The sequence below is a fragment of the Acomys minous genome (assembly GCF_964271855.1).
Source record: "Acomys minous genome assembly, chromosome: 5".
NCBI lineage: Eukaryota > Metazoa > Chordata > Mammalia > Rodentia > Muridae > Acomys > Acomys minous.
The window spans coordinates 7515015-7538650 of record NC_140494.1 but is presented as its reverse complement, the minus strand read 5'-3'; the positions used below and the strand labels follow the sequence as shown (position 1 = coordinate 7538650).

The window sequence follows — 23636 nt, the reverse complement described above, 5'->3', positions numbered from 1 at the left end:
TGTGAGTGTCTGATCTTGGAGTTATCCACAGCTGTGAGCTGCCATGTGGGTGCTAGGAATTGAACCCAGGTCCTTTGGAAGAGCAGGCAGTGCACTTAACCATTGAGCCATCTCTTCAGCCCCTACAAAGAATTTTTAAAAAGAGAACTAAAGCATATGTAATTTCAATCATTTTTTAGTTTTAATATAAAATCAACCAAGACAAATAATGACCCACTGGCCATTTCTCCTTTCAGTTACTGCAACTGTGTGTGCAGTTAGGCCATATGAAATATGGCCTAAAATGAGAGAATTGCTGGGGCTCAGTGTGCAGCCGTGTGACTCTTGCCTAGCACTCTTGAAGTCCTGAGCTTGAGCCCCAATACCACAGCCAGCCAAACAAAAGATAAACTCTCCATACCCTAGGTAGGCCAGGCTGGCTAAACATTCCTAGTAATCCTCCTGCCTAGGCTTCCCTATGCTGGGATTATAGTAATGCACCACCACACCCAGCTCAAAGCTACAATCCTAATGCTCACATTTAACTTCTGGCTTGCCAGCTTTCTTACCAGGCCAATCCATAAGGTTCAGCACAGCAGCCAGTCAAGCCACACCTGTCAGCCTCTCCGCCTCACCCAGAGCACAGCGACAGCATTTCCGTGTGGGTAGTTTCTTTGAAGTGATGGGACTGAAAATTGAAGAATTCTCCTGACCCAAATTGCAGCCTTCAAAATGCAGCCAGCTCACTCTGTCTCTCAGCTGGCCCTAGCAGGAGCTGCTGTATCCTGCCACACCCTTCCCTAAGTGACAAGCTGACACCCCTAGAGAGCTCTCCTGGCCAGTCTTCACGTTGCTTTTGTTTCTTTTTTTGTTTTTCGAGACAGGGTTTCTCTGTGTAGCCTTGGCTGTCCTGGACTCACTTTGTAGACCTGGCCTCGAACTCACAGAGACCCGCCTGCCTCTGCCTCCCAAGTGTTGGCATTAAAGGCGTGTGCCACCACCACCTGGCCTCAAATTGCTTTTTTTTAAAAACAGCTTTAAGGGCTAGAAAGATGGCTCAGCTGTTAAGAGCACTGTCTACTCTTGCAGAGGTCCTGAGTTCAATTCCCAGCAACCACACGGTGGCTCACAACCATCTATGATGAGATCTGTTGTCCTCTTCTGGCCTGCAGGCAGTATACTATATAAATAATAAATAAACATTTTTTTAAAACTGCTTTAAAATTTAGTCAAAAGCAAGCAAGCAAGCAAGCACTGTTCAAGCCCCCCAAAAGTCAGTCATCTTAACTAACGGTGGACTTTCCCTTTAGTCTCATCCTTACAGAGCCACATTCCTTTCCTTGTGTTTTGTGAATCCAATTGACTTCCTGTGCATCCACAGCTACAACAACTGCCCTGGTAGTGATCCAAACTGTCACCTTCCCAGAACACCATTGCCAATGCATGCTTGTCTACAGTTAGACTCCATACTGTACCTAGAGGGCCTTTTAGAAACAGTCTCAGCCAGGCAGTGGTGGCTCCCGCCTTTAATCCTAGCACTTGGGAGGCAGAGGCACGTGGATCTCTGTGGGCTGTAGGCCAGCCTGGTCTGCAGGGTGAGTTCCAGAACATCCAGGGCTGTTACACAGAGAAACCCTGCCTTGAAAAAAAACAAACAAACAAATGAAAAACACTTCAGTCTCTATTTCCACTTAAAATAAATACAAGGACTTAACAAAAGCCTGAAATACAGCTCACGTGCAAGGCCTGAGATATAGCTCAGTTTGTAGAGTGCTTGTCTGACATGCAGAAGGCCCTGGGTTCAATCCTCAGCACACAAAAATGGGACAGGATAGGACGTGGCTGTACTCCCAGTCCTGGGGAGGTAGAGACTGAAATTCAGAATTTCAAGGCGAACCTTGACCACATTGTGAGTTCAGGGCCAACCTGAGCTACATCAGATCCTGTCTCTTAAAAACCATCTCCACCCCACCCCCCGCCCCCACCATCTCACCACCACAACCAAATATCCTAAGTCCCTCTTTTCCCTCCCTGTCTTTCAGAACATGTAAGAGCATTTCTAATAAGCTGTACGTGGGGGCATTTTGAAACACCATCCGAGAGTGGAGTCATGCAAGGAGATTTCTGAGTGCTATGAGAAAACTCCAAGAAAACAAGGCAAGAGTCTTGTGACTACAGTTTCTTCTTGGAATTTCTCTTGGACTGTGCTTTCATGCCCCTCCCAGGCACAGTGGGATAGGAGTGAGTCTACTTCAGAATATTCATCACAAACGGCTGTTGTTTATTTAGATACCTCCATGGAAAAACACGGTTCTGCTGTGATCAGCTTGCCTACTGCGTGCATTGAGATTGTACACATTACTCATGTGACTCCTCTTAAATCTCAGAGTTTAAATCTCCAGATGCTCTGAAAAAAGCTGGCTATCACACGAGACTTTAGTCTGCCTCATTTCTAGGCTCCGTGCTGCCAGGTCCCTCTGCCACGAAGAGCAGTGGCACATGCCCTTTGTGCCAGCACAGCATAGGCCAGGACAGGAAGGTTTCTGTGAGTTTGAGGCTTGCTTGCTCTACATAGTGAGTTCCAAGACTACATAGAGAGACTCTGTCTCCAAAACAGGCAAGCAAACAAACAAAAATAGCATTTCTATGTTAATATGAATTTTAATTTTCTAAGATTCCTCATTACTTTTGGAGTATATTTTAAAAGTTTAAGAAAAGAAAGAAAGAAGGAAAAAAAGAACATAAAGCCAGGATTCCCCAAGCCATACATTTTGACAGGATTTCCACAAAAGAGTAATTTAAATATAATTAGCTGAGAAAAGACAACTAATGGCAGATGTTACTTAAACTTTCTTAGCTGTGGGTTTCCTTTCCCACAAACAAGAAAAGCCTGCAGGATCTGTCTTTTCAGGAACCCAGTGATTCTGGCTCACTAAGGTCCGGCCCAACACCTGGCAAACAGGAGGTACAATCAGAAAATGCAGAAGAAATAAAACTGAAACTCAGATATTTTATATAAAACCATTGTCATAAAGATTTTGCATCTCTTTCTTTTTTTCTTTTTCTTTCTTTCTTTCAGTGTTAGGAATGAAAATCAGCATGCCCCTGTAATCCCAGCACTCAGAAGGCAGAGGCAGGCGGATCACTGTGAGTTCGAGGCCAGCCTGGTTTACAAAGCGAGTTCAGGACAGCCAAGGCTACACAGAGAAACCTTGTCTCAAAAAACTTAAACAAAGAAAGAAAATCAGTATGCCAAGCAAATGCTTTGCCACTTAGCTTCTCCAGCTTCTAATTTTTTTCCCAAAAATTAGATATAAAGATATCTTAAATATATCTCTGGAAATTTCCCCTAAAGTTCCCAAGAGTCAGGAAGTTGGGTTTGATTAAGAAAATGGCTTCAGTGCTGAATTCTACCAGACCTTCAAGGGCGAGTTAATACCGATACTCTTCAAACTACTCCAAAAGATAGAAAGGGATGGAACATTACCAAACTCATTCTATGAGGCCATAGTCTCATTGATACCTAAACCTCACAAAGACTCAACAAAGAAAGAGAATTTCAGACCAATTTCTCTGATGAACATCGATGCAAAAATACTAAATAAAATACTTGCAAAACGAATACAAGAGCACATCAGAGATATCATTCATCATGACCAAGTAGGCTTCATTCCAGGCATGCAGGGATGGTTTAATATACGGAAATCCATCAATGTAATCCACCACATAAACAAACTGAAAACAAAAAACCACATGATCATCTCTTTGGATGCAGAGAAAGCATTTGATAAAATCCAACACCCATTCATGTTTAAAGTTTTAGAGAGATCGGGAATACAAGGCACTTTCCTCAACATAATAAAGGCTATATATAGGAAGCCAATAGCCAAAATCAAAGTAAATGGTGAGATACTCAAGGAAATTCCTCTAAAATCAGGAACAAGGCAAGGCTGCCCACTCTCTCCATATCTCTTCAATATAGTACTCGAAGTTCTAGCCAGAGCAATAAGACAACATAAGGAGATCAAGGGTATTCAAATGGGAAAGGAGGAAGTCAAATTATCCCTATTTGCAGATGATATGATAGTCTACATAAGTGACCCTCAAAATTCCACCAGAGAACTCCTACAGCTGATAAACACCTTCAGCAAATTGGCTGGATACAAAATTAACTCAAAAAAGTCTGTAGCCTTCCTATACACAAATGACAAACTTGCAGAGGAAGAAATTAGGAAAACTACACCCTTCTCATTAGCCACAAGTAATATAAAGTACTTAGGAGTTACTCTTACTAAACAAGTGAAGGACCTGTTTGAAAAAAATTTCAAAACCCTAAGAAAAGAGATTGAAGATGACATGAGAAGATGGAAGGATCTACCTTGCTCATGGATAGGGAGAATTAACATAATAAAAATGGCCATCCTACCAAAGCAATCTACAGATTCAATGCAATCCCTATCAAAATACCTACACAATTTTTTAAAGACATTGAAAGTTCAATTCTGAACTTCATATGGAAAAACAAAAAACCCAGAATAGCTAAAACAATCCTGTACAATAAAAGGTTCTCTGGAGGAATCTCCATACCTGATCTCAAATTGTACTATAAAGCAATAGTAATTAAAACTGCATGGTACTGGCACAGCAACAGGCTGGTTGATCAGTGGAATCGAATCGAAGACCCAGATATGAATCCACACACATATGGTCATTTGATTTTTGACAAAGAAGCCAAATCCATTCGATGGAAAAGGGATAGCATCTTCAACAAATGGTGCTGGTCTAACTGGATGTCTATGTGTAAAAAAATGCAACTGGACCCCTATCTGTCACCTTGTACAAAACTCAAATCCAAGTGGATTAAAGACCTCAACATAAAACCAGAGACACTAAATCACTTAGAAGAAAAAGTGGGGAAGAGCCTGGAACATATTGGCACAGGAGACAACTTCCTGAACAGAACACCAACAGCCCAGGCATTAATGTCAACAATTAATAAATGGGACGTCATGAGGTTGAAAAGCTTCTGTAAGGCAGATGACACCGTAAAGAGTACAAAGCGACAGTCTACAGACTGGGAAAAGATCTTCACCAACCCCACATCTGACAAAGGTCTAATATCCAAAATATATAAAGAACTCAAGAAATTAAATACCACCAAACCAAATAACCCAATCGAGAAATGGGGCATGGAACTAAACAGAGAATTCTCAACAGAGGAATATCAAATGGCTGAGAAACACTTAAAGAAATGCTCAACCTCCTTAATCATCAGGGAAATGCAAATCAAAACAACGCTGAGATTCCATCTTACACCCATCAGAATGGCTAAGATCAAAAATTCAAGCGACACCACATGCTGGCGAAGATGTGGGGAGAGAGGAACACTCTTTCATTGCTGGTGGGAATGCAAACTAGTACAACCACTTTGGAAATCTATCTGGTGCTATCTCAGAAAAATGGGAATAGGGCTTCCTCAGGACCCAGCTATTCCACTCCTTGGAATATACCCAGAAGATGCTCCAGCACACAGCAAGAAAATTTGCTCAACCATGTTCATAGCAGCCCTATTCATAATAGCCAGAACATGGAAACAGCCTAAGTGTCCCTCAGTAGAAGAATGGATAAAGAAACTGTGGTACATATACACTATGGAATACTATTCAGCTATTAAAAACAAGGAATTCCCAAAATTTGTGGATAAATGGATTGAGCTAGAAATGATCATAATGAGTGAGTTAACTCAGAAGCAGAAAGACTCAAATGGTATATATTCACTTATATCTGCATATTAGCCCAACGGGCATGTCCCACGAAAGCCTTCACTTACCAGGAAACAGAGACAGAGGAGAGGACATTCTAGTGGGACTCTAGATGTGAGATTCATGAGAGAAAGGCAAAGTAGAAGGACCCAGAGGGTCCTAGGAGCCTACAAGTAGAACATTATGTTAGGCAGATTTGGGCACAGGGGTCCCACTCAAACTAGGCACCAGACAAGGACAATACAGGCGGTAAACCTTAAACCCCTACCCAGATCTAGACAATGGACAGAACACTCTCCACAGTAAAGTGGAGAGTGGGATATTACGTTCTCACACACTCTGGTGCCTCACCTCTGACCATGTCCCCTGGATGGGGAGACCTGATGGCACTCAGAGGAAGGACAGCAGGTTACCAAGAAGAGACTTGATACCCTATGATCATATAGAGGGGGAGGTAATCCCCCTCAGGAACTGTCATAGGGGAGGGGAATAAGGGGAAAATGGGAGGGAGGGAAGAATGGGAGGATACAAGGGATGGGATAACCATTGAGATGTAACAAGAATAAATTAATAATAATAAAAAAAAAGAAGTAAGTGTAAAAAAAAAATAAAATAAAATAAAATAAAATAAAATATCAAAAAAAAAAAAAGAAAAAAAAAAGAAAATGTAAGTAACCACTAGAATATTGGCCGCCCCTGTCTTCTGGGAACTGGCTGATCCCCCCCCCCCCCAGGTGTGGACGGCCGGCAGCCATATCTCTGCCATGGGATCCTAGCCCCTGGCTACAGTTAGTTGGTTAAAGTTGGCAATCAAATTACTCTCCTGGAAATCTGATAAGGAATTTTGAAAACCTAGATAGTCCAGTTCTCAGCCGAGGTGAGTTTTGCTCCCTGGGAACACTGGCGGTATCTGAAGACATTGTGTTAAAAATCAGTGGGGTGAGAGGGGTGGCTGGTACAGACATTTAGTAGCTGTCAGTCAAGGACACTGCTGCGCACCCACACAGCACACCCCCACAGCGAACAGTGACCTAATGTGTGGGTGGTGGGGATCCCAGGCCCTGGTGACACAGGCAAGAGAAGCAGGCAGAGTCAACCACAGGGAAGACACGTAGAGAGGAGCCGAAGTCGGAGACAGTCCTCTGATCCCGCCTCCTTTCCTCCACCAAGCCCCCAGGAAATACGGGGGATTCAGCAAAGAGCCTCATGCTTATAAGGGGAGCACGCTACTTCTGAGCTGCCCCCTCAGCAAGTTCGCTAACTCCCAATTTCAGGTGTTTGTTTCTTCTTCCTTTCAGTGAAACAAATGACGCAGCGGCTTACTCTTTTTTCGTTTTAAAGGTTTATTTATTTATTCTATGAACATTGGTGTTTTGCTTGTATGTACGTTTGTGTGAGGGTGTTGGATTCCCCTGGAACTGGAATTACAATTGTGAGCTGCAAGGTGGGTGCTGGGAATTGAACCCAGGTCCTCCGGAACAGCAGCCAGTGCTCTTAACTCCTGAGCCATCTCTCCAGCCTCAGAGGTCTACTCTGTATTGTTTCTACAACCTAGATACAATACACAGTAGAGAGCAGCCAGTTAGAAGCCAGAGTGTACTAGTCTGGGCACACTTGTAGTCCTGACATTGCTAGCAGCTTCACTGGCAGTGGCAGTAATGGTGGTGCTAACATTTGGGTTTTTTGTTTGTTTGTCCTGGACTCCCTTTGTACATCAGGCTGGCCTCGAACTCACAGAGATCCGCCTGCCTCTGCGTCCCGAGTGCTGGCATTAAAGGCATGCGCCACCACCGCCTGGCATGGTGGAAACATTTGCATTGCACTCAACAGCACAACAGTCACAGACAGCGTTGTTTGCGGAGGCTGGGTGACATCATTTTCACACTTCCCCAGCCCAGGTTCGTGTAGCTCTAAGTCTCTGGGGAAACATATCTTTTTACTCTTCTAGTTCTTTTTAACATTTCCATTTATCATATTGTCTGTGTTAAAAATACCTTCTGACCCGACCCTAAAATAGCAACTGAGTCAGAAAATAAGATGAGGTGGAGGAGGGCTGTGGTGAGAGATTTGGTTCAATAGGTAATTCAACAGCAGGTGGTCCAAGCTTGTGTGAGAAAATGATCAGGTACTTGGACTTTATCTTAAGAGTAGTGGAGCCCCACAGAAGATATATTAAAGATTGAACATACTAAAGACATATTAAAGCTTGAACACAGGGTCTTCCCCCATGCTTTCTACATGGGTACTGGGCCACTGAACTACCATCAGTGCAAGGTTTTAGGTAGATATATACTTTGTAAATACCTGTCTTCAAGATCCTGTGAAATGGTAATTTTAGAATCTTTTTTAGAAAAAATAAAACAAAACCTGTAGCAGCATTTGCTACTTTGTGGGTTCCTTACTTTTTTTCACCCTTCTCCATCTTTATTCTGCTCTTCCACCCCCCAACACTAGGTGAGAGAAGGATGAAGAGGAAATCAGTGCTGGTGCTGTTATCGTTAGACGACTTCCTGCTAGTTAGGGGCATCAAGTTCCTTGGGGCAAGTTTGATCTTCACTGACAGGATATTCAATTTCTTCATGTCTCTCTGCACAGGAGCACTTGACAAACAACAGCAATTAGCAGCCAACAGCCAACAGCCAGCAACCAGCAGGAGGAATATCAAGGCTCTCAAGAGTTCCCAGAATTCCAAGCGTGATGCATTTGCAGCTGGCAAAATCACACCCCTGCCAGAGCACGAGGTAAATCACAGTCAGCTGCTGTGGACAGTGTGAAGCAGCCCCATATCCAACATCTGTAACCAAAACAACGCATTTCCGTAACATTTCTGTGGTTTTTGTTTTGTTTTGGTCTGGTTTGGCTTTTTGAGATGGGGTTTCTCTCTGTAATAGCCCTGGCCTCAGTTTGTGGATCAGGCTGGCCTCAAACTCACAGAGATCTGCCTGCCTGTCTCCCAGGTGTGCCACCACGCCTGGCCATTTTTGTGTTTTTAAAGAAACCAAAAAATTCTCACAACAAAAAACTTTATTTTTCAAAACATCCAGAAGAGGTGGTACTAAATATTTTTCTTTTCTTTTCTTTTTCTTTTGGCTGGCCTTAAATCCATAGAAATCCACTGTCCTTTGCTTCCTGAGTGTTGGGGTTAGAGGCATGCACCACCATACCTGGCTCCTTTTCCTTTTTTCCTTTCTTCCTTCTTTCCTTCCTTCCTTCCTTCCTTTCTTCCTTCCTTGCTTCCTTCCATACTAGGGATTAACCGCAGGGCCCAGTGAGTGCTAGGGTAGCATTTTGCTACTAAACTACAGCCCTGCCGCCTTGTTCCATTGGACTTAACCCTAACCAATCCTGGCAGCATGCCCAAGTCTCCTGTTCATTCAACAACTCCTTGATCACCTCCCACATGCTCCGGCACTTTTTAGCCTGTTGGAAGCATACTTGGAGGCAAGGCAGATGATATCACTACCTTCGTGGACTCTGACCTTCTAGTTGACAGGCAAAGAACAAGTGAAAAAAAAAAATAATGTGCAGTTTGATAAAGCAGCGAAGAACAAATGAGCTGAACACGATGGAATATTGGTTGAAGGGAAGTGGGAAGAGCAGATGTGTGAAAACGCCCTGGGGGGAAGTGGAAGTTGATAGTTACGGAACCAAAAAGAGTACACAAGTCTTACGTGGTTAAAAGCCAGATTCTACGAAGTGAAAAACTAATGCATTTGGATTGTGCTGGTCAAGAAGCAAAGGCATGGTACCACACAAATGGAAGAGCCTGCAGCGGCTCGTGATGTAGTCCCTGGTGAGCTGTCTTCTGGGCCTTGCACTTTGTCTAAATATACAATATACGCAGAGGCATGGGAACGCTGAGAGTCCTGTTTTGGAAGACAATGGGTAAAATACAGAAGGTAAGACTGTTGGGAACTCCCACTGAGAAGCCGTTGCAGTGGCCCAGGGAAGAGGAGCCTGGCCTGCATTAATTCACACTCATGTGCTTCTTTCCTTAAACTCAAATTCATTCTTTGTAAAATATGAGTGGGGGCCAGAGAGATGGCTCAGCGGTTAAGAGCACTGTCTGCTCTTCCAGAGGCCCTGAGTTCAATTCCCAGCAGCCACATGGTGGCTCTCAACCATCTGTAACGTGATCTGATGCCCTCGTCTGGCCTGTGGGTGTACATGCAGATAGAGCACTCATATACATAAAATAAATAAAGAAATAAATTTTTAAGTGAAGTAAGAATAGAAGGTTGGGGGCGGGGGCGGGGAAACCAGAAACAAAAACCAGACCAGCAAACAGTCATTCCCAAGCACTAAGATGTAAGAAAGACGCCAGTGCGCTGCTGTGTGTCGAGAGCTGAAGTACGGTTAAGGCAGCTGCCCTACTTCCCCTTCCTCAGGTTTCACCCCAGCAGGAACTAAGAACTTCTGTGGCCTCGAAACCCACTGAACCACGTAGCGGCTTCAAAGTTGCTTCACCACGGAGAGTTTTTGTTGCTTACCTGTTTATCAATAGGTAGGGAGGCAAGACCCAAGAACGGCTCCAGGGCTGTGGCTGGGCTCAGGTTGGAAAGGTGAGTTCAGCTCACAGGTGTTTTGCTTCTTTTCCTTCCTGCAGGGCCACCAGACCTGTACTGCCAAGCACATGATGCTTCAGTGTGAAGAGCCCTTGCTAGCCTTAGATTCAGTTCTTGTGTCCCAGTGCCTTTCAATAAACACTGCTCATCCAAAACAGCATGGTATAACTCAGCTGATAGTCTTAAAAGCTTCTTTAATATTCAAAGGCTGGTGCCAAACTATGAATAAAGTTCTAGATTGCTCTTGTTTGCTTTTTTGTTGTTGTTGTTGTTTATTTGTTTGTTTTGTTTTTAGATACATGGTTTCTCTGTGTGGCTTTGGCGATCCTGGACTCCCTTTGTAGACCAGACTGGCCTTGAACTCAAAGAGGTCCACCTGCCTCTGCCTCCCCAGAGTGCTGGGATTACAAGCGTGTGCCACCATGTCCAGCTCTTGCTTGCTTTAAAAATGACTATTTAAAAAAAAAAATGACTATTTCACGTCAGTTCAAAAACGTAAGTGCATGACTCTGATGCCTTAAAAACTGGTAAATTCTTTCTTTCTTTTTTGTTTTTGTTTTTGTTTTCAAGACAGGGTTTCTCTGTGTAATCCTGGATGTCATGGAACTTGCTCTATAGACCAGGCTGGCCTTGAACTTCCAGAGATCTCTTTGCCTCTGCCTCTGGAGTGTTTGGATTAAAGGTGTGCAGTGCCCAGCTCAGAGGTACCTTCTTAAGGCAATAGCTATTTGCCAAGAAAAAGTCAGATATGATGACCATTAGATAATCAGGTTTAGTATCTCACCATTTTGCACTTGATTTTTTTTTTCTTATACAAATTTTATTTGGCCTTGAACACATAGATCAACTTAAGGCTCTGTGTAGCTTTATTTATTTACTTGAACATGCCTTTATGTGTATATGTGTATACATTCACCTTGTATGAGAAATGGTCTTTCACCTCCCTGGAACTTACCAAATATGCTAGACTGCCCATGCCTAGGGATCCCAGGTCTTATCACATGGGCCACTGTGCCTGGCTTCTTCATGTGCGTTCTGGGGAATCAAACTTGGGTCCTTGTGAATGCCTGACAAGTACTTTACCAACTGAACTCTTTCACCAATCCTACTATTGTATATAGCTTTATATAGCTATCTTCTTCCTTCCCAGAGCGGTCTGCTGTCCAATAACATACCTTCTTTAAACCTCTTTGTGGAATGAAGATACGGTTTTTTAAAAAGTCACAATTGTAGCCGGGCGTGGTGGCGCACGCCTTTAATCCCAGCACTCGGGAGGCAGAGGCAGGCGAATTGCTGTGAGTTCGAGGCCAGTCTGGTCTACAAAGTGAATCCGGGACAGCCAAGGCTAACACAGACAGACCCTGTCTTGGAAGAAAAAAAAAAAGTCACAATTGTCACAGTTGTGGGACAGTTACTTGTGCTTGTAATCTAGGCCGAGGCTGGAAGATTTAGAGAATTAGAGGCCAAACTTCATAGCAAGATCCTGACTCAGAAACAAAACAAAGGAAATAATTCTAAAAGGACACATTCTTTAATCTGAATAGTTTAACTGCAAGGAAAGAAACTCTACCAAGATCAGCTTTGAATAGCTGCTGTCCAGCTGTACTCGAGAGTAAAGCTTGAGTGAAATATTAAACCTTTATTAAATCTACTGGGCTTTGCAACTCATATGCAGGAAACACCAGTTCTCCAGCAGCCAATGGCCAGAAGAAAGCCATTTATTTAGGCTACAGCATCTTAAACCATGGCTTGTGGCTCTGTGTGCGAGTGCCTTAACCAAATGCAGAAGTTGTAGAAAATTTCTGAATGCACAAGGTTCAAAAATCAATTTAAAATTAGATACAGTGTGGTGAATGAAGGTGTTTCAGGCAGTGCGTGCTTGTGTTGAGTCATGCAGCTTCAATGCAGCCTGGTTTTTGTTTGTTTGTTTTTTAAACAGGGTCTCTCTCTCTGTAGTCCTGGCTGTCTAGAACTTACTAAGTAGACCAGGCTGGCCTCAAACTCACAGAGATCCTCCTGTCTTGTTTCTGAAGACATAGCATGTTCACACTTCCTGGTGCATGCCTAGTGGGTGCTGCCCCAAACACCTTGGCTCGGGTGGAGCACAATTGTATGTTACAAGTTGCAGTGCCTCAACTGTGCACCCCAAACTATCTGCTGTTGTAGGAATCATGCTTTAATTGTGGGAAACAGAATCTTTCAACATCCTTTACCACCATTCATCATCATTAATTATCAAATGAGTGTATCTTTGGGTTGCATTGTTAGAATGTTTGCTTTTAAAACCTGGCAAGTGAATTGCAGGTTTGAGTTTCATACCAAAACATTGAGTGAATTTTGACTTGAGACTAGGACAGATTTTTCAACAAATTTGAAATGGTTCCAGATATCTACCTGCCATTTGCCAATATTACGTATTTATGGAAGTAGTTCTCTCAGCAATGTTTATAAGATCAAAAACATCAGTCAGCTCTGAAAAACATTGAAGATGCTCTACATACTGTAATATCAACATCTAGCACATTCATGTCACTAGTATGCAGATTTGTTTTAATTTTTTTTTTTTGAGACAGGGTTTCTCTGTGTAATAGCCCTAGCTGTCCTGTACTCGCTTTGTAGAGCAGGCTGGTCTTGAACTCACAGCGATCTGCCTGCCTCTGCCTCCTGGATGCTGGGATTAAATGCATGCACCACCACACTTAGCTTGGAAGACACTAACTTAAGGACTCTGCCAATTTGCTGACAAGCCATTCATGCTATTAGCAGTTCTCTCTGCCAGTTGTCATGTGTTAGACAACTTTATGGACTACAAGCTGCCAGTCCCCTAGAAGAGCTGACTGAGCAGATGCAGATGGTCTCTACCCACACCCAAAGGAGGACATATGTAGTACTGGGTGGAACTGTTTCAGACAATGTCTGGGTGATACAGTTTTCCTTTATCATGTTGCCAGTGAAATTTCTGCTTTCCCTGGGCCCTAAGAAATGCCAGATTAGGTTACTGGAGCGAAGCAATCCAACGCTCTGTGGTTCCAGATTTACGCCTTTGAAGGCTGTGATTGTACAGGATATACTTGGACCCGAAGAGCCACCATTTTGCAGAACTCAGCTGTGCTCACTTATCAAAGATCATCCCATCTGCGTTTGCCCTCATAGAGGGCATCCTCTCATAGAGGGTCGCTGAACCCTCACCTGAGTAATCAGCCACTCCCCATCACCTGTTGTTTGTAACTCTGCCCAAACTGTACATGGTCTCAGGGGAGGGGCTGGAGAGTAAAGGTTGGGGACGAGCAGGAAAGGGCCCTTCATCTGTACAGCTATGAGAAAGCCATCCCTGCTAGGTAACAACTTTCTGGTGTGGCTTCTTGAGGGAAGAGCACTCACACCCCAATAGGTAACCACTCACCTATGCCCAGTAAACTCCTCGGGTCCCCCAAAGTAAACATTGGTGAACTCATGACCCAGTTTGTTATTGGGACTTTGATGGGAGGGTAGATGTTTATGTTTCCCAGACCTTACTGTTGTACACACTGAATGAAAAAACACACTCCGTACCATAATGGTTTTGGTCTTCCTGAGGGACACTGGGAGCAAGTTTGGCATTTCCTGTGGTTGCCGTTGCATCACTTATTGTGGGTAATTGGCACAGTTCCAGGTGCTTAACTACAAAAATGGTTTGTGAGTAGTTTGCCAAACCTATACTCCCCATAGTGGGAAGATAATAAAAACTTTTGGTACACTTGATGGACCCTTTGGACACTTAGAGATGGAGTGGAGTTGTAACCTTAAACAGGCTCCAGTGTGCACTTGTGCATTGTATGTTTTCAGGATGATGGAGTTCTCAGGCAGGAAAGTGATGATATAGTATTAGCTAGAAAATGTATTTGTTTTCTCCTTCTCCTTCTCCTCCTTCTTTTCTTCCTTTTCCTCCTCTTCCTCCTTCTCCTCCCCCTTAAGTGAGGCATTCCTGAAACAATGTCCAGTGATGAAGGAATCAATTTCAGTGAACAAATTAAAAGGCAGTTTAGTCAAGCACCCATGGAATTGCCTTTTTCCCTGTCACTAGTGTCCTGGACTATTCAAGAAGGTGAATGAGATTTTGAGATTGGAACTTGGCATGGTAGTGTCCTCAGGAGGCTGAGGCAGGAGGATAGCAAGTTTGAGGCCAGCCTTGATACCATAATGGGTTTGGGGCCAAACTCAGCTATATGTAGTGAGACCGTGTTTCTAAATAATAATATTGAAATTGCAGTTGGCAGAATGAATTTATGGTATTGGTATTACTGTTGTTTTGGATGGCAAGCAGATCAGTTCCCACTAAAAACAGTGTGATCTCTGATAATTGGGGGATGTCCATTGTAGTTTTATAAAAATAACTTCAACAGTCTATACCTTCAATAGAGCCTCACGCAGTGCCCACTCTCCCAAATTCTGGTATATAAGCATTATTTAAAACAATTTTTTTTGAAACAGGGATTTTCTGTGTAGCCTTGTCCTGGAACTTTGTATTACAAGCTGGCCTTGAACTGAGAGATCTGTCTGCCTTTGCCTCCCCAGTGCTGGGATCAAAGGTGTGCACCACCATTGTCCGTTACATTATATTGTTTTAATGTATTATACCAGAGTCTATTTTCTTCAGGTCAAAGTATTTGAGAATTCATCAGGTCTTCAGGAAATGACACCAGGGAAAGGGAAGGAACCTGTTCTTTTAAAATACAGGGCCTTGGCTTGCCTGGACCTTGATTTGTAGCAGATGACATTTAACTCCTAATCCTCTTGTTTCCACCTACCAAGTGCTAGGGCTATAGGTGTGACCCACCACCCTCCGCCTGAGGCCTGATTCTAAGTTCTTACGTGTATACGTAGTCATGTATGAGACTGCATATGCAGCACGTGCCTGTGGAAGCCAGAGGCCAACCTCAAGCACTATTCCTCGGGAGCAAACTATCTTTTTCTCCACAACACAGTCTCACTGGGACCTGGGGCTTATGGATTTGTGTAGTCAGGCTAGCCAGCGAGCCCCAGGGACATGCCTGTCCCCACCTCTCCAGTGCTGTAATTATAAGCCCATGCCACCACAGAGGCTTTTTGATGTGGGTTTTGGGGATCGACTCACATTACCGATTGAGCCATCCCTCAGTCCTCATCACAACTCTTACCATTTGAATTGTAGCCAAGTCTCAGAGCCTTAAGCTCTGTGTTCACATGGCAAAAGTGCTCCTCTGGACTCAGAACTACACACCCGCTGAAGACCTTCAGTCAAAGCTAAACCCAATCCTTCGGAAGCAGACAAGATCTAAACTACTGTGGCGTAGGACCATCCTCCAAGCTAAACTGACACCATCTTCAGGAGTTTAACTGGGCCTGATTGCCAGAGATCCTCACAGATGAGCTGGTTGAAGGCATTCGCTTTTGGAGGGAGGTGGTGGGGAGGACCAAAAGACTGTCATCTGTGTATCCAGGCATCCTTCCCAACCCGTCATGTGCAATTCTGCCTCAACTGAAGGCGACCTTGGGGATGGGGGTGAGGGTGGTCCCTCTGAGAAGGGTTGAGGTGTATGGGGATGAGGAGAGGAGACTCCATCCACACAGTTAACATTGTGTGTGTGTGTGTGTGTGTGTGTGTGTGTGTGTGTGTGTGTGTGTAAGGGGCAGGGTCTCCATGAGTGGTGAGTATAGACTTTTCTGTGTTCCCCAAATGCCTCACCCACTGCTCTGTAAATAAGCCTAATAAACTCAATGGTTCGAGACACACACACACAATTTATGGAATTACACTTTGGTTTGTTTTTAGGACTGTAGGAGGGGGTAGAAAGTGTTTAGAGGTCTACAAGGGAAGGAATTTTTGCAATACTTAGTAAAATCTTGAAGGCTTCTTTTAGATTTGGAAATTCTCCCATGATGCCTGCAAGCTCTGCCTCAGAGCACGGACAATATGCACAAAGGCCTGGTTGGTCAGAAGTTTTCTTTCATAAGGCATGCCTGCCTCTTTTTTGACTGTCTGAAAGGGAAAGACGCTATATAAAAGTGTTAGTAGAATCAGAGTATTAGGTACAGCTAAAGGGAATGGTCATGGGTTCGTTAAAGCTGAGGTCCTGAGTGTGCTGCTCAGACTTTTCATCGCCTTCCCAAAGAAAACTTCAAGGAAACAGCCTTTGATTCCCTTTTCAGTTTGTGTTTGTTACTATTTTAAGTATGTGTGTATGAGCCTGTATGTAAGGTATGAGTGCCAGCCCTTATCAATTTGTATTCCTTACTATTGTAAGCATCTGTGATGACCCTGCATGTGTGGGTGTGAGTGGAGGCCAGAGGGTGGCTGTGGAGTTGATTCTTTCCTTCCGCCTTGGTGGGTTCTGGGGAGTGAAATCAGGTTGCTAGGCTTGTGGCAAGCACTTTTACCCACTGAGCCACCTTATCAGCTCACAGCTTCTGACTCTTTTAGAGTCTTCTACATCCTTATTAAAAACATAATTTATTTTTTAGGCAGGGAATTTGAAAAGTTACTTTAAAATTTTTTTATTTTATTTTGTTGGTAGTGCTAGGCATGAAATTATTATTCCAACCAGCCAGGCCACAGCCTTGTGCATCCTAGGCAGTTGCTCTACTGAGCTACATTCTTTCATTTTTCAAGGTTGTTGACCTATTTTTTTTCTTTCCCTTGAAAATAATTCTCTCTAAATCCTTTTCCACCTTACCACTGCTTTTCCAAGCTGTTTGCTTAGATTAACCTGTGTCCTTCCAAATTACACAAAGTTTGTATTCATGGTTGTAACAAATAAACTTCAGCTGCCTTCCCAGAAGTCCTGGACTTCTTGAGCTGGAAAGAGCTTTTATAAAATAATTGCTTCTTTCCAAATAAAGTTTTTAAAAAGTATCTGCTCAAGGCCCTTATGTGGATTCAACCCTTTTAACTGTGCATTCCAGTTTGACTCAAAAAACAGTTCTGATTCTAACTCAGCTAACAAATGAGACCACTTAATCAATCCAATTTAGTAAAAGGTGGAGGTAAAGGGAAAGTTGGCTGATAATAAATATGGTGATTCAAAGCCAGTGGAGCTTGAGGTCCAAAGGACCTGCAAATATTGCTTTAATGGTCCTGAGGGTTACTGAAAGGTCTCCTCTGGATATTGACAACTCTGCTGTCAAAAAAACTGAAATTAATTTAACGAGGTTCTAACAAGGAACAGCATCCAGAACCAGGCAGCATACCAAAAGACGGTTCAGAAAGCCGCCCCTCCCCCACTCCTCAGTGTGGTTAACTGTAGGTAGAGGTGGAAACAGCAAACATACAAAGTTACCTCAATACTGCAATTCAGCATTTGCCTTTTATGGGCATGCTTTGGCAGCCTTCATCCTGGGACTGGCTGCGTCCCAGTTGCTTGGTTACTCTTAAATTTTATAACCTGCTTTACATCTCAAGCTAGAACGCAGATCTTTATTATAGTAAGGCCATTCTGGACCAATTTTTACATAAAGTATGAATACCGGATTAGAACACATTTATTTGTTCGAACAGAACCATACAAGTTTAAAACAGGGCACACGACAATTCTGAGCTCCTCCCAGGCCCGCGGGCAGGGGCAGAAGCCAAGCTGCAGCGGCAACGAGGCTGCCAACCCTCCAAGAGGCTGGGGTTCTCACGACTTGGCCCCGCACGCACCGGGCGGTGCACATCCCACTCAAAGTCCCAAGGGCGGAGTTCGTGTTCCCGGGCCTGAGGACTAGCGAGCTCCTGCTCACACCATGCCGCGGGAGTCAGGCACGTGGTAGCCCAGCCGCAGTTTCCGCCCTGTTCCTCCTATTCAACTCTACGCCAGGGCTTCGCAGTCGCCGCCCCGACCACTGTGGCACAAGACGATGAAATTAAAAAAGGAAAAAAAAAAAAGCAAACCGGAAGCCAAGATGGCAGCGCCCCGCCCTTCTCTCGCGAGAGGGGAGAAGTGGGGGAGGCGGGACGAGCAGGAGATACGCCAATGAGAGGACAGGCGGTTCGTGACTGACGGCTCCGGCGGCCTCTCGCACGCCCCGCCCCGGCTGCGGGAGCTCGCTCTCCTTTCCCCGCGCTCTCCCCGCCTCCCCTCCCTCCCCTCCCGGCTCTTCTCTTCCCGTTGAGGTGGCGGCCGGCCTCGCCTCCTAGTCTGCTCCGTTTTTTCCTCTCCTCGCTTCTTCCCTTTCCCAGCGGGGCCTCAGAGCGGCCGGACTTCTCGCTCCCTTCTCTACGGTGGCCTCCAAGCCCCTGCGTGCGCTCCCTTCCCCGCCATGAATGAGGAATACGACGTGATCGTGCTGGGCACCGGCCTGACGGTGAGAGCTGCGGTGGGCGGCGGGGAGACGGGTAGGTCCGGCCCCAGCCGGACCCGGGGGCGAGGGCGGGTCCCCTCGGTGTACACTGAGCTAGCCCCGCCCGCGCCTGAACAGCCCGTTTCTGCACCCCCTTGGGGACCGTCCCCCTCGTCCGTGTTGGGTCTGGTGAGGGGGATCTTGGCTTGTTGGGATGCACTGATTTGAAGACGTCCGGGTGTGTTAGGAAAAAGCCAGGATGGGGAACTCGGGACGTGTATCTGGGAAGCCTGCCCGTTGGGAAGTTGAGGGCAGAATCGCCGAACAGCCGGAGAGAATCAGAGGAAAGGAAAAAAAACAAAACAACAACAACAAAAAAAACCCCAGCTTGTGCTCCTTCCACTTCCCTTTTGGGTGGATGACCTCTCCCGATTGGAAGCAGGCAAGCCCTGAACGGAGCGGGAGGGAGTCGCTGCTGGCGCTTGGATTTCCTATGTGACGAGCTGTAGCGGCTTGGAAAGCCAGGCAGAAGAATAACCGCTGATTGGTAATTGTCCAGGAGTTTGGCCAATTTAAGTTTCTAGAGAAAATAATGAAACGTCTTTCTTACAAAACATCACCCCCACCCCAATAACCCAAATCCCTACCCCCCCCCTTTTTTTTTTTTTTTTTTTGGTTTTTCGAGACAGGGTTTCTCTGTGTACCCTTGGCTCCCCTGGACTTGCTTTGTAGACCAGGCTGGCCTCGAACTCACAGCGATCTACCTGCCTCTGCCTCCCAAGCGCTGGGATTAAAGGCGTGCGCCACCATTGCCCGGCCTCAAATCCCCTTGATTAATAAGCTTTAATTGCTTTACTGCCCCCTCATCCTTTCAGAATGGGAAATGAATTTTCTCAAAACTTGTCTTCTAAACACCTTCACGCCTGGACCTTGCCACATTTCCCTTCTATTTGGTTTATTGTGTGCCACCACCGTTTCTTGATGTTTTCCCTTAAGAAGTTGATTGAGGAGGGGAGGTTAAACCTTCTGCACTACACTTCAGCCAGGCTAGTGAATGTACTGGTGGTACATGAATGTAAGGCGGCACCTAATGCTACAGTATATTTATTTTCATGGGTATCTGTCTGCTTAGAGATGCCAAGATGATTTGGTAAACATAGATAGGTTTTTGTATCTTGTGCCCCTCCCCACCATTGTTTAAGAAAAAAGCTGATCATTTGCAAAAAAACTGATTGGAGAGAGAACCAACTGTTTTGACTATCAGGTGTGTGTGTGTGTGTGTGTGTGTGTGTGTGTGTGTGTGTGTGTGTGTGTAATTATGACTGAATTACTTCATCAGGAACACTGATGGATGTATCCCATACAGTGTCACTTCATATGTCAGGGTCATTTAATAAAATCCGTGGCTTTCGAATTTGTTGAAATGTGTTCACATCTCAGGAACAAATTAATATCTTTTTAAGATAAACCATCCTGAGATAACTTTTTTAGAGAAAACATTCAAATTTTTATTGATTTTTTTATCCACTTTTTTTTAAGCTTTTAGGAAAAGTTTATATTTTTCCTTTACAGTGATTAATGATGTTTGCTAGACGAGATTATTTTATTCTGACAAGGTCTTAATATGTAGCCCTGATTGACCTGGAACTCAAGAGTTCTGCCTATCCCTGCCTCCTGGGTATTGGGATGAAAGACAAGGCCAAGATGTCCTGCTCGAGGCTTGGTAGACTTGTGTGCCTACTCCAAGAGAAGACTCCCAGGTAGACTCCATTGTGGATCTAGAAAGCCATCTACTTACCTTGAATGACTAAATTTCTCCTTCCTTCCTTCCTTCCTTCTTTCCTTCTTTCCTTGAGGAAAGGTCTTTCTATGTACCTTTGGCTGTCCTGTAATTCCCTGTGTCGATCAGGCTGGCCCTGAACTCTAAAGAGCTCCTTCTCCTTCTGCCGTTCCAGGGCTGGGATTACTAGGCGTGCACCATCGTCACACCCAGTAGCTGCAGCTGTGCCTCAGTGAATCACTCTACCAGGGGAGGCTGCAAGTTCTGACTTTTTTTTTCCTTCTTCTTTCTGGCTTTTTGAGACTGGGTTTCTCTGTGTAATAGCCTTGGCTGTCCTGGAACTCTCTCTGTAGACCAGACTGGCTTCCAACTCACAGCCATCAGCCTGCCTCTGCATGGCCACCACACCCGCTCACGTTCTGACTTTTTAAGTGCCTAATTGGGGTTCCAAGCATAATAAGTAGTTTGTGGTGGATTTTGCCCTGTCAGTGGGTCCTGAGCCTTCCAGCACATTATTGAGAGCCAGTTATTTCCAGTTTGTATTGTCATCGCTAATACTTCTTATTTGGCCATTAATAAGGTCACATAAGTGTAGATACATGAGCTCAGAGTCATTCTGCAAGTTTCTGTATGCCTAGTGTAGAAGCATCAGATTGTATCAAAGATAGCACATTCTGTTTAACAAAATAACACTTTATGTTTAAGTTTTCACTCCAAATTGTGCATTTTTGATGAGTAGTGGAGACATAGCATTTAGAATACTTTCTGCTGTCTTACAGCTGTGTTTCTTGTGTTTCTCAATACACCTTCAGAGATGTATACTGGGAATCAGTGCATGATGGTGACTTTAGGGCTGTCATTGACAGAAGCAATAATAGCAGGATGATACTGACAATAAGAAATGATACTAGTAGGACTTAGGTGAAGTGTGTGTCCGTCCCGTCACCCCCCTCCCCCCACCGCCCCAAGATAGGGTTTCTCTGTAGCCTTGGCTGTCCTAGACTTGCTTTGTAGACCAGGCTGGCCTTGAACTCACAGCAGTTAGCCTGCCTCTGCCTCCCAAATACTGGGATTAAAGGTGCGTGCCAGTGGGCCCAACAGGTGAAATCTTTAATTGGGTTAAATCTTGAAGAGACTTGTTGTCAAAGTTAAAAGCCTCGAATTAGAAGTAATTTCAAATATCTGAGTGGATAAACCATTAAACTTTGGCTTGTAGATGTTTTGCGCTGCAGATTTAAGAACCTAATAAAAGGGTGGAGACCAAACGCTGCATGATATTGGTTTATCAAGGGCTTTGAGTTCAGAGACCGTGTTACTTTCAAAGAAATTGTTGGGTTTTCTATGTTTCTAGCTTGGTGTTGGCATTGTTTTCTATCAGTTAAACTCAAATTAGCCCACAGATATTTGAAAGTACTTTAATAAAGAAGACCTTTAATTTTTTATGAGAAGTGGCAGATTCTGTGTAATTGTCTAACATTGAGAGTTGTTGCTTTAAAGGCCATTGGTCGTGGTGCACACCTTTAATCCCAGCACTTGTCAGGGAGCAGGGCAGAGCCAAGCCAGTCTCTGAGTTTGAGGCCAGCTTGGTCTGCAGAGTCCCAGGACAGCCAGGGCTACACAGAGAAACCTTTCTGGAAAAAGAAAAAAAGTAGTAGCAACCCCCTCTCCCTCCTCCTTCCCCTTCCCTCCCCCCCCCCCCAAGTATAGTTTGTAGACAGGCCTTTCTAATGATGTCAAAGTAAGGAAAATAGTTTTCTTGATAACTAGTTTTTTATAAGGACTAATTTTTGTGCCATGACATAATGAATGCATCAATTCCTAGCAAGCTTCATAGGCACTTCAGCCCCTTTAACTAGTCTCAGGCTGCTTTGCCTTTTGAATTATTCAGTCTTGTTTTTGCCTCCAACCTCTTCTTTGTTGGTTGGCTGGCAACTTGTGCATGTCTATGCTTTGAGTGTGTGTAAGCAGACTTTTACCACATAATTGGCACACAACTCATATGCACTGGGTAATAAATCAATGAGTTGTGCTAGAATTAGTTTATTTGAAAAGAGCCAACTCCACAGCCATTTGTACTTTCAAAGGTTTTTTTTGTTTTCTACACAATAAGCCTACAAATTATGAATAGAAACTTATACTTTGATATTTAAGCAGCTCATTCTCAGCATTATATGTTTAAAATGATTTTATATCTCAGAACACTCTCCCTACCATTTCTCTTTATTAAAACATACTTGCAAAATATTAGGTTTTGTGCTTGGTTTGAAGATTCTTAAAATGTAATTTAAATTTCATATATATATTTTGTCTTGAAAGCCTTAGGTGTGAGAGTTGTGTAGACAAAGGACTTTGTGTTCTCTTCAGTAGTGATCACAGGACCAGTGGTTCCAAAAGCTTAAAAAAAAAAAAAAAAGAGGAGGAGGAAGGAGAGAAAATGGCATCCACAGTACCTACAGCCAAGCCGCAGCCCAGCTGAGCTACAGTGCTTATACCACCTAGCCAGCTCAAGGATATGCACAGACTACCCAGGCATATGGGCCACAAAGCTATGGAGCCTATGGACAGCCTACTGATGTTAGGTACCCAGGGTCAGACCTCTGCCACCTACAGGCAGACTGCATATGCGCCTTCTCAAGGACAGCCTCCCACTGGTCATACCCCTCCAGCTGCCCCAGGCATACAGCAGGCCTGACCAAGGATATGGCACTGGTGCTTCTGACACCACCACTGCTACAGTCACCACAACCTAGGCATCTTAGGCAGCTCAGTTTGTTTATGGCACCCAGCCTGCCTACTCAGCCTATGGCCAGCAGCCACCCCGCCTACAGGAGCACAGGATGGTAACAAGCCCGCTGAGACTAGTCAACCTCAATCTAGCACGGGGTTAGAACCAGCCCAGCCTAGGGTATGGACAGAGTAACTACAGTTACCCCAGGTGCCTGGGAGCTGCCCTATGCAGCCAGTCCCCGCACCTCCATCCTATCCTACCAGCTACTCCACAGCCGACTAGTTAGCATCAGAGCAGTGACTCTCAGCAGAACACCTAACCCTAACCCTTTAATCCCAACGTTTGGGTGGCTGAGGAGGCTGAATCGGACAGTATTTGAGGCCAGCTTGGTCTACTAGAGAGTTCCAGGCCAGCCAAGGCTACACACATAATGAGACTTTGTCTCAAACATTAACATTAAAAACAGTAACCAAACAAACTCTTATGTACGCAAATATTCAAAAATGTGGAGAGAAAAAAAAAGCAGAAACTTGAAACACCTGTTC

At 44.4% G+C, this 23636-nt stretch overlaps 2 protein-coding genes across 3 annotated transcripts in view; both read left to right on the top strand.

The window, feature by feature from the left end:
* The window catches only part of ANKRD16 (ankyrin repeat domain 16), a 60308-nt gene extending 49753 nt beyond the window's left edge, over positions 1-10555 (top strand). The window contains exons 7-9 of one of the 2 annotated variants that reach the window (XM_084783968.1): positions 8337-8482; positions 10130-10245; positions 10348-10555. In XM_084783968.1, coding sequence (XP_084640094.1) covers positions 8337-8482; positions 10130-10245; positions 10348-10378 — 293 coding nt within the window. In that variant the 3' untranslated portion in view covers positions 10379-10555. Of the gene's footprint in view, positions 1-8336; positions 9641-10129; positions 10246-10347 lie in introns of those variants that run through there. The other variant, XR_014779630.1, reaches the window with a different exon arrangement.
* Positions 10556-18404: 7849 nt separating this feature from the next.
* The window catches only part of GDI2 (GDP dissociation inhibitor 2), a 31113-nt gene continuing 25881 nt past the window's right edge, over positions 18405-23636 (top strand). The window contains exon 1 of the mRNA XM_084783971.1: positions 18405-18607. Within this exon, the coding sequence (XP_084640097.1) occupies positions 18563-18607 (45 nt within the window). The 5' untranslated portion in view covers positions 18405-18562. The remainder of the gene's footprint in view (positions 18608-23636) is intronic.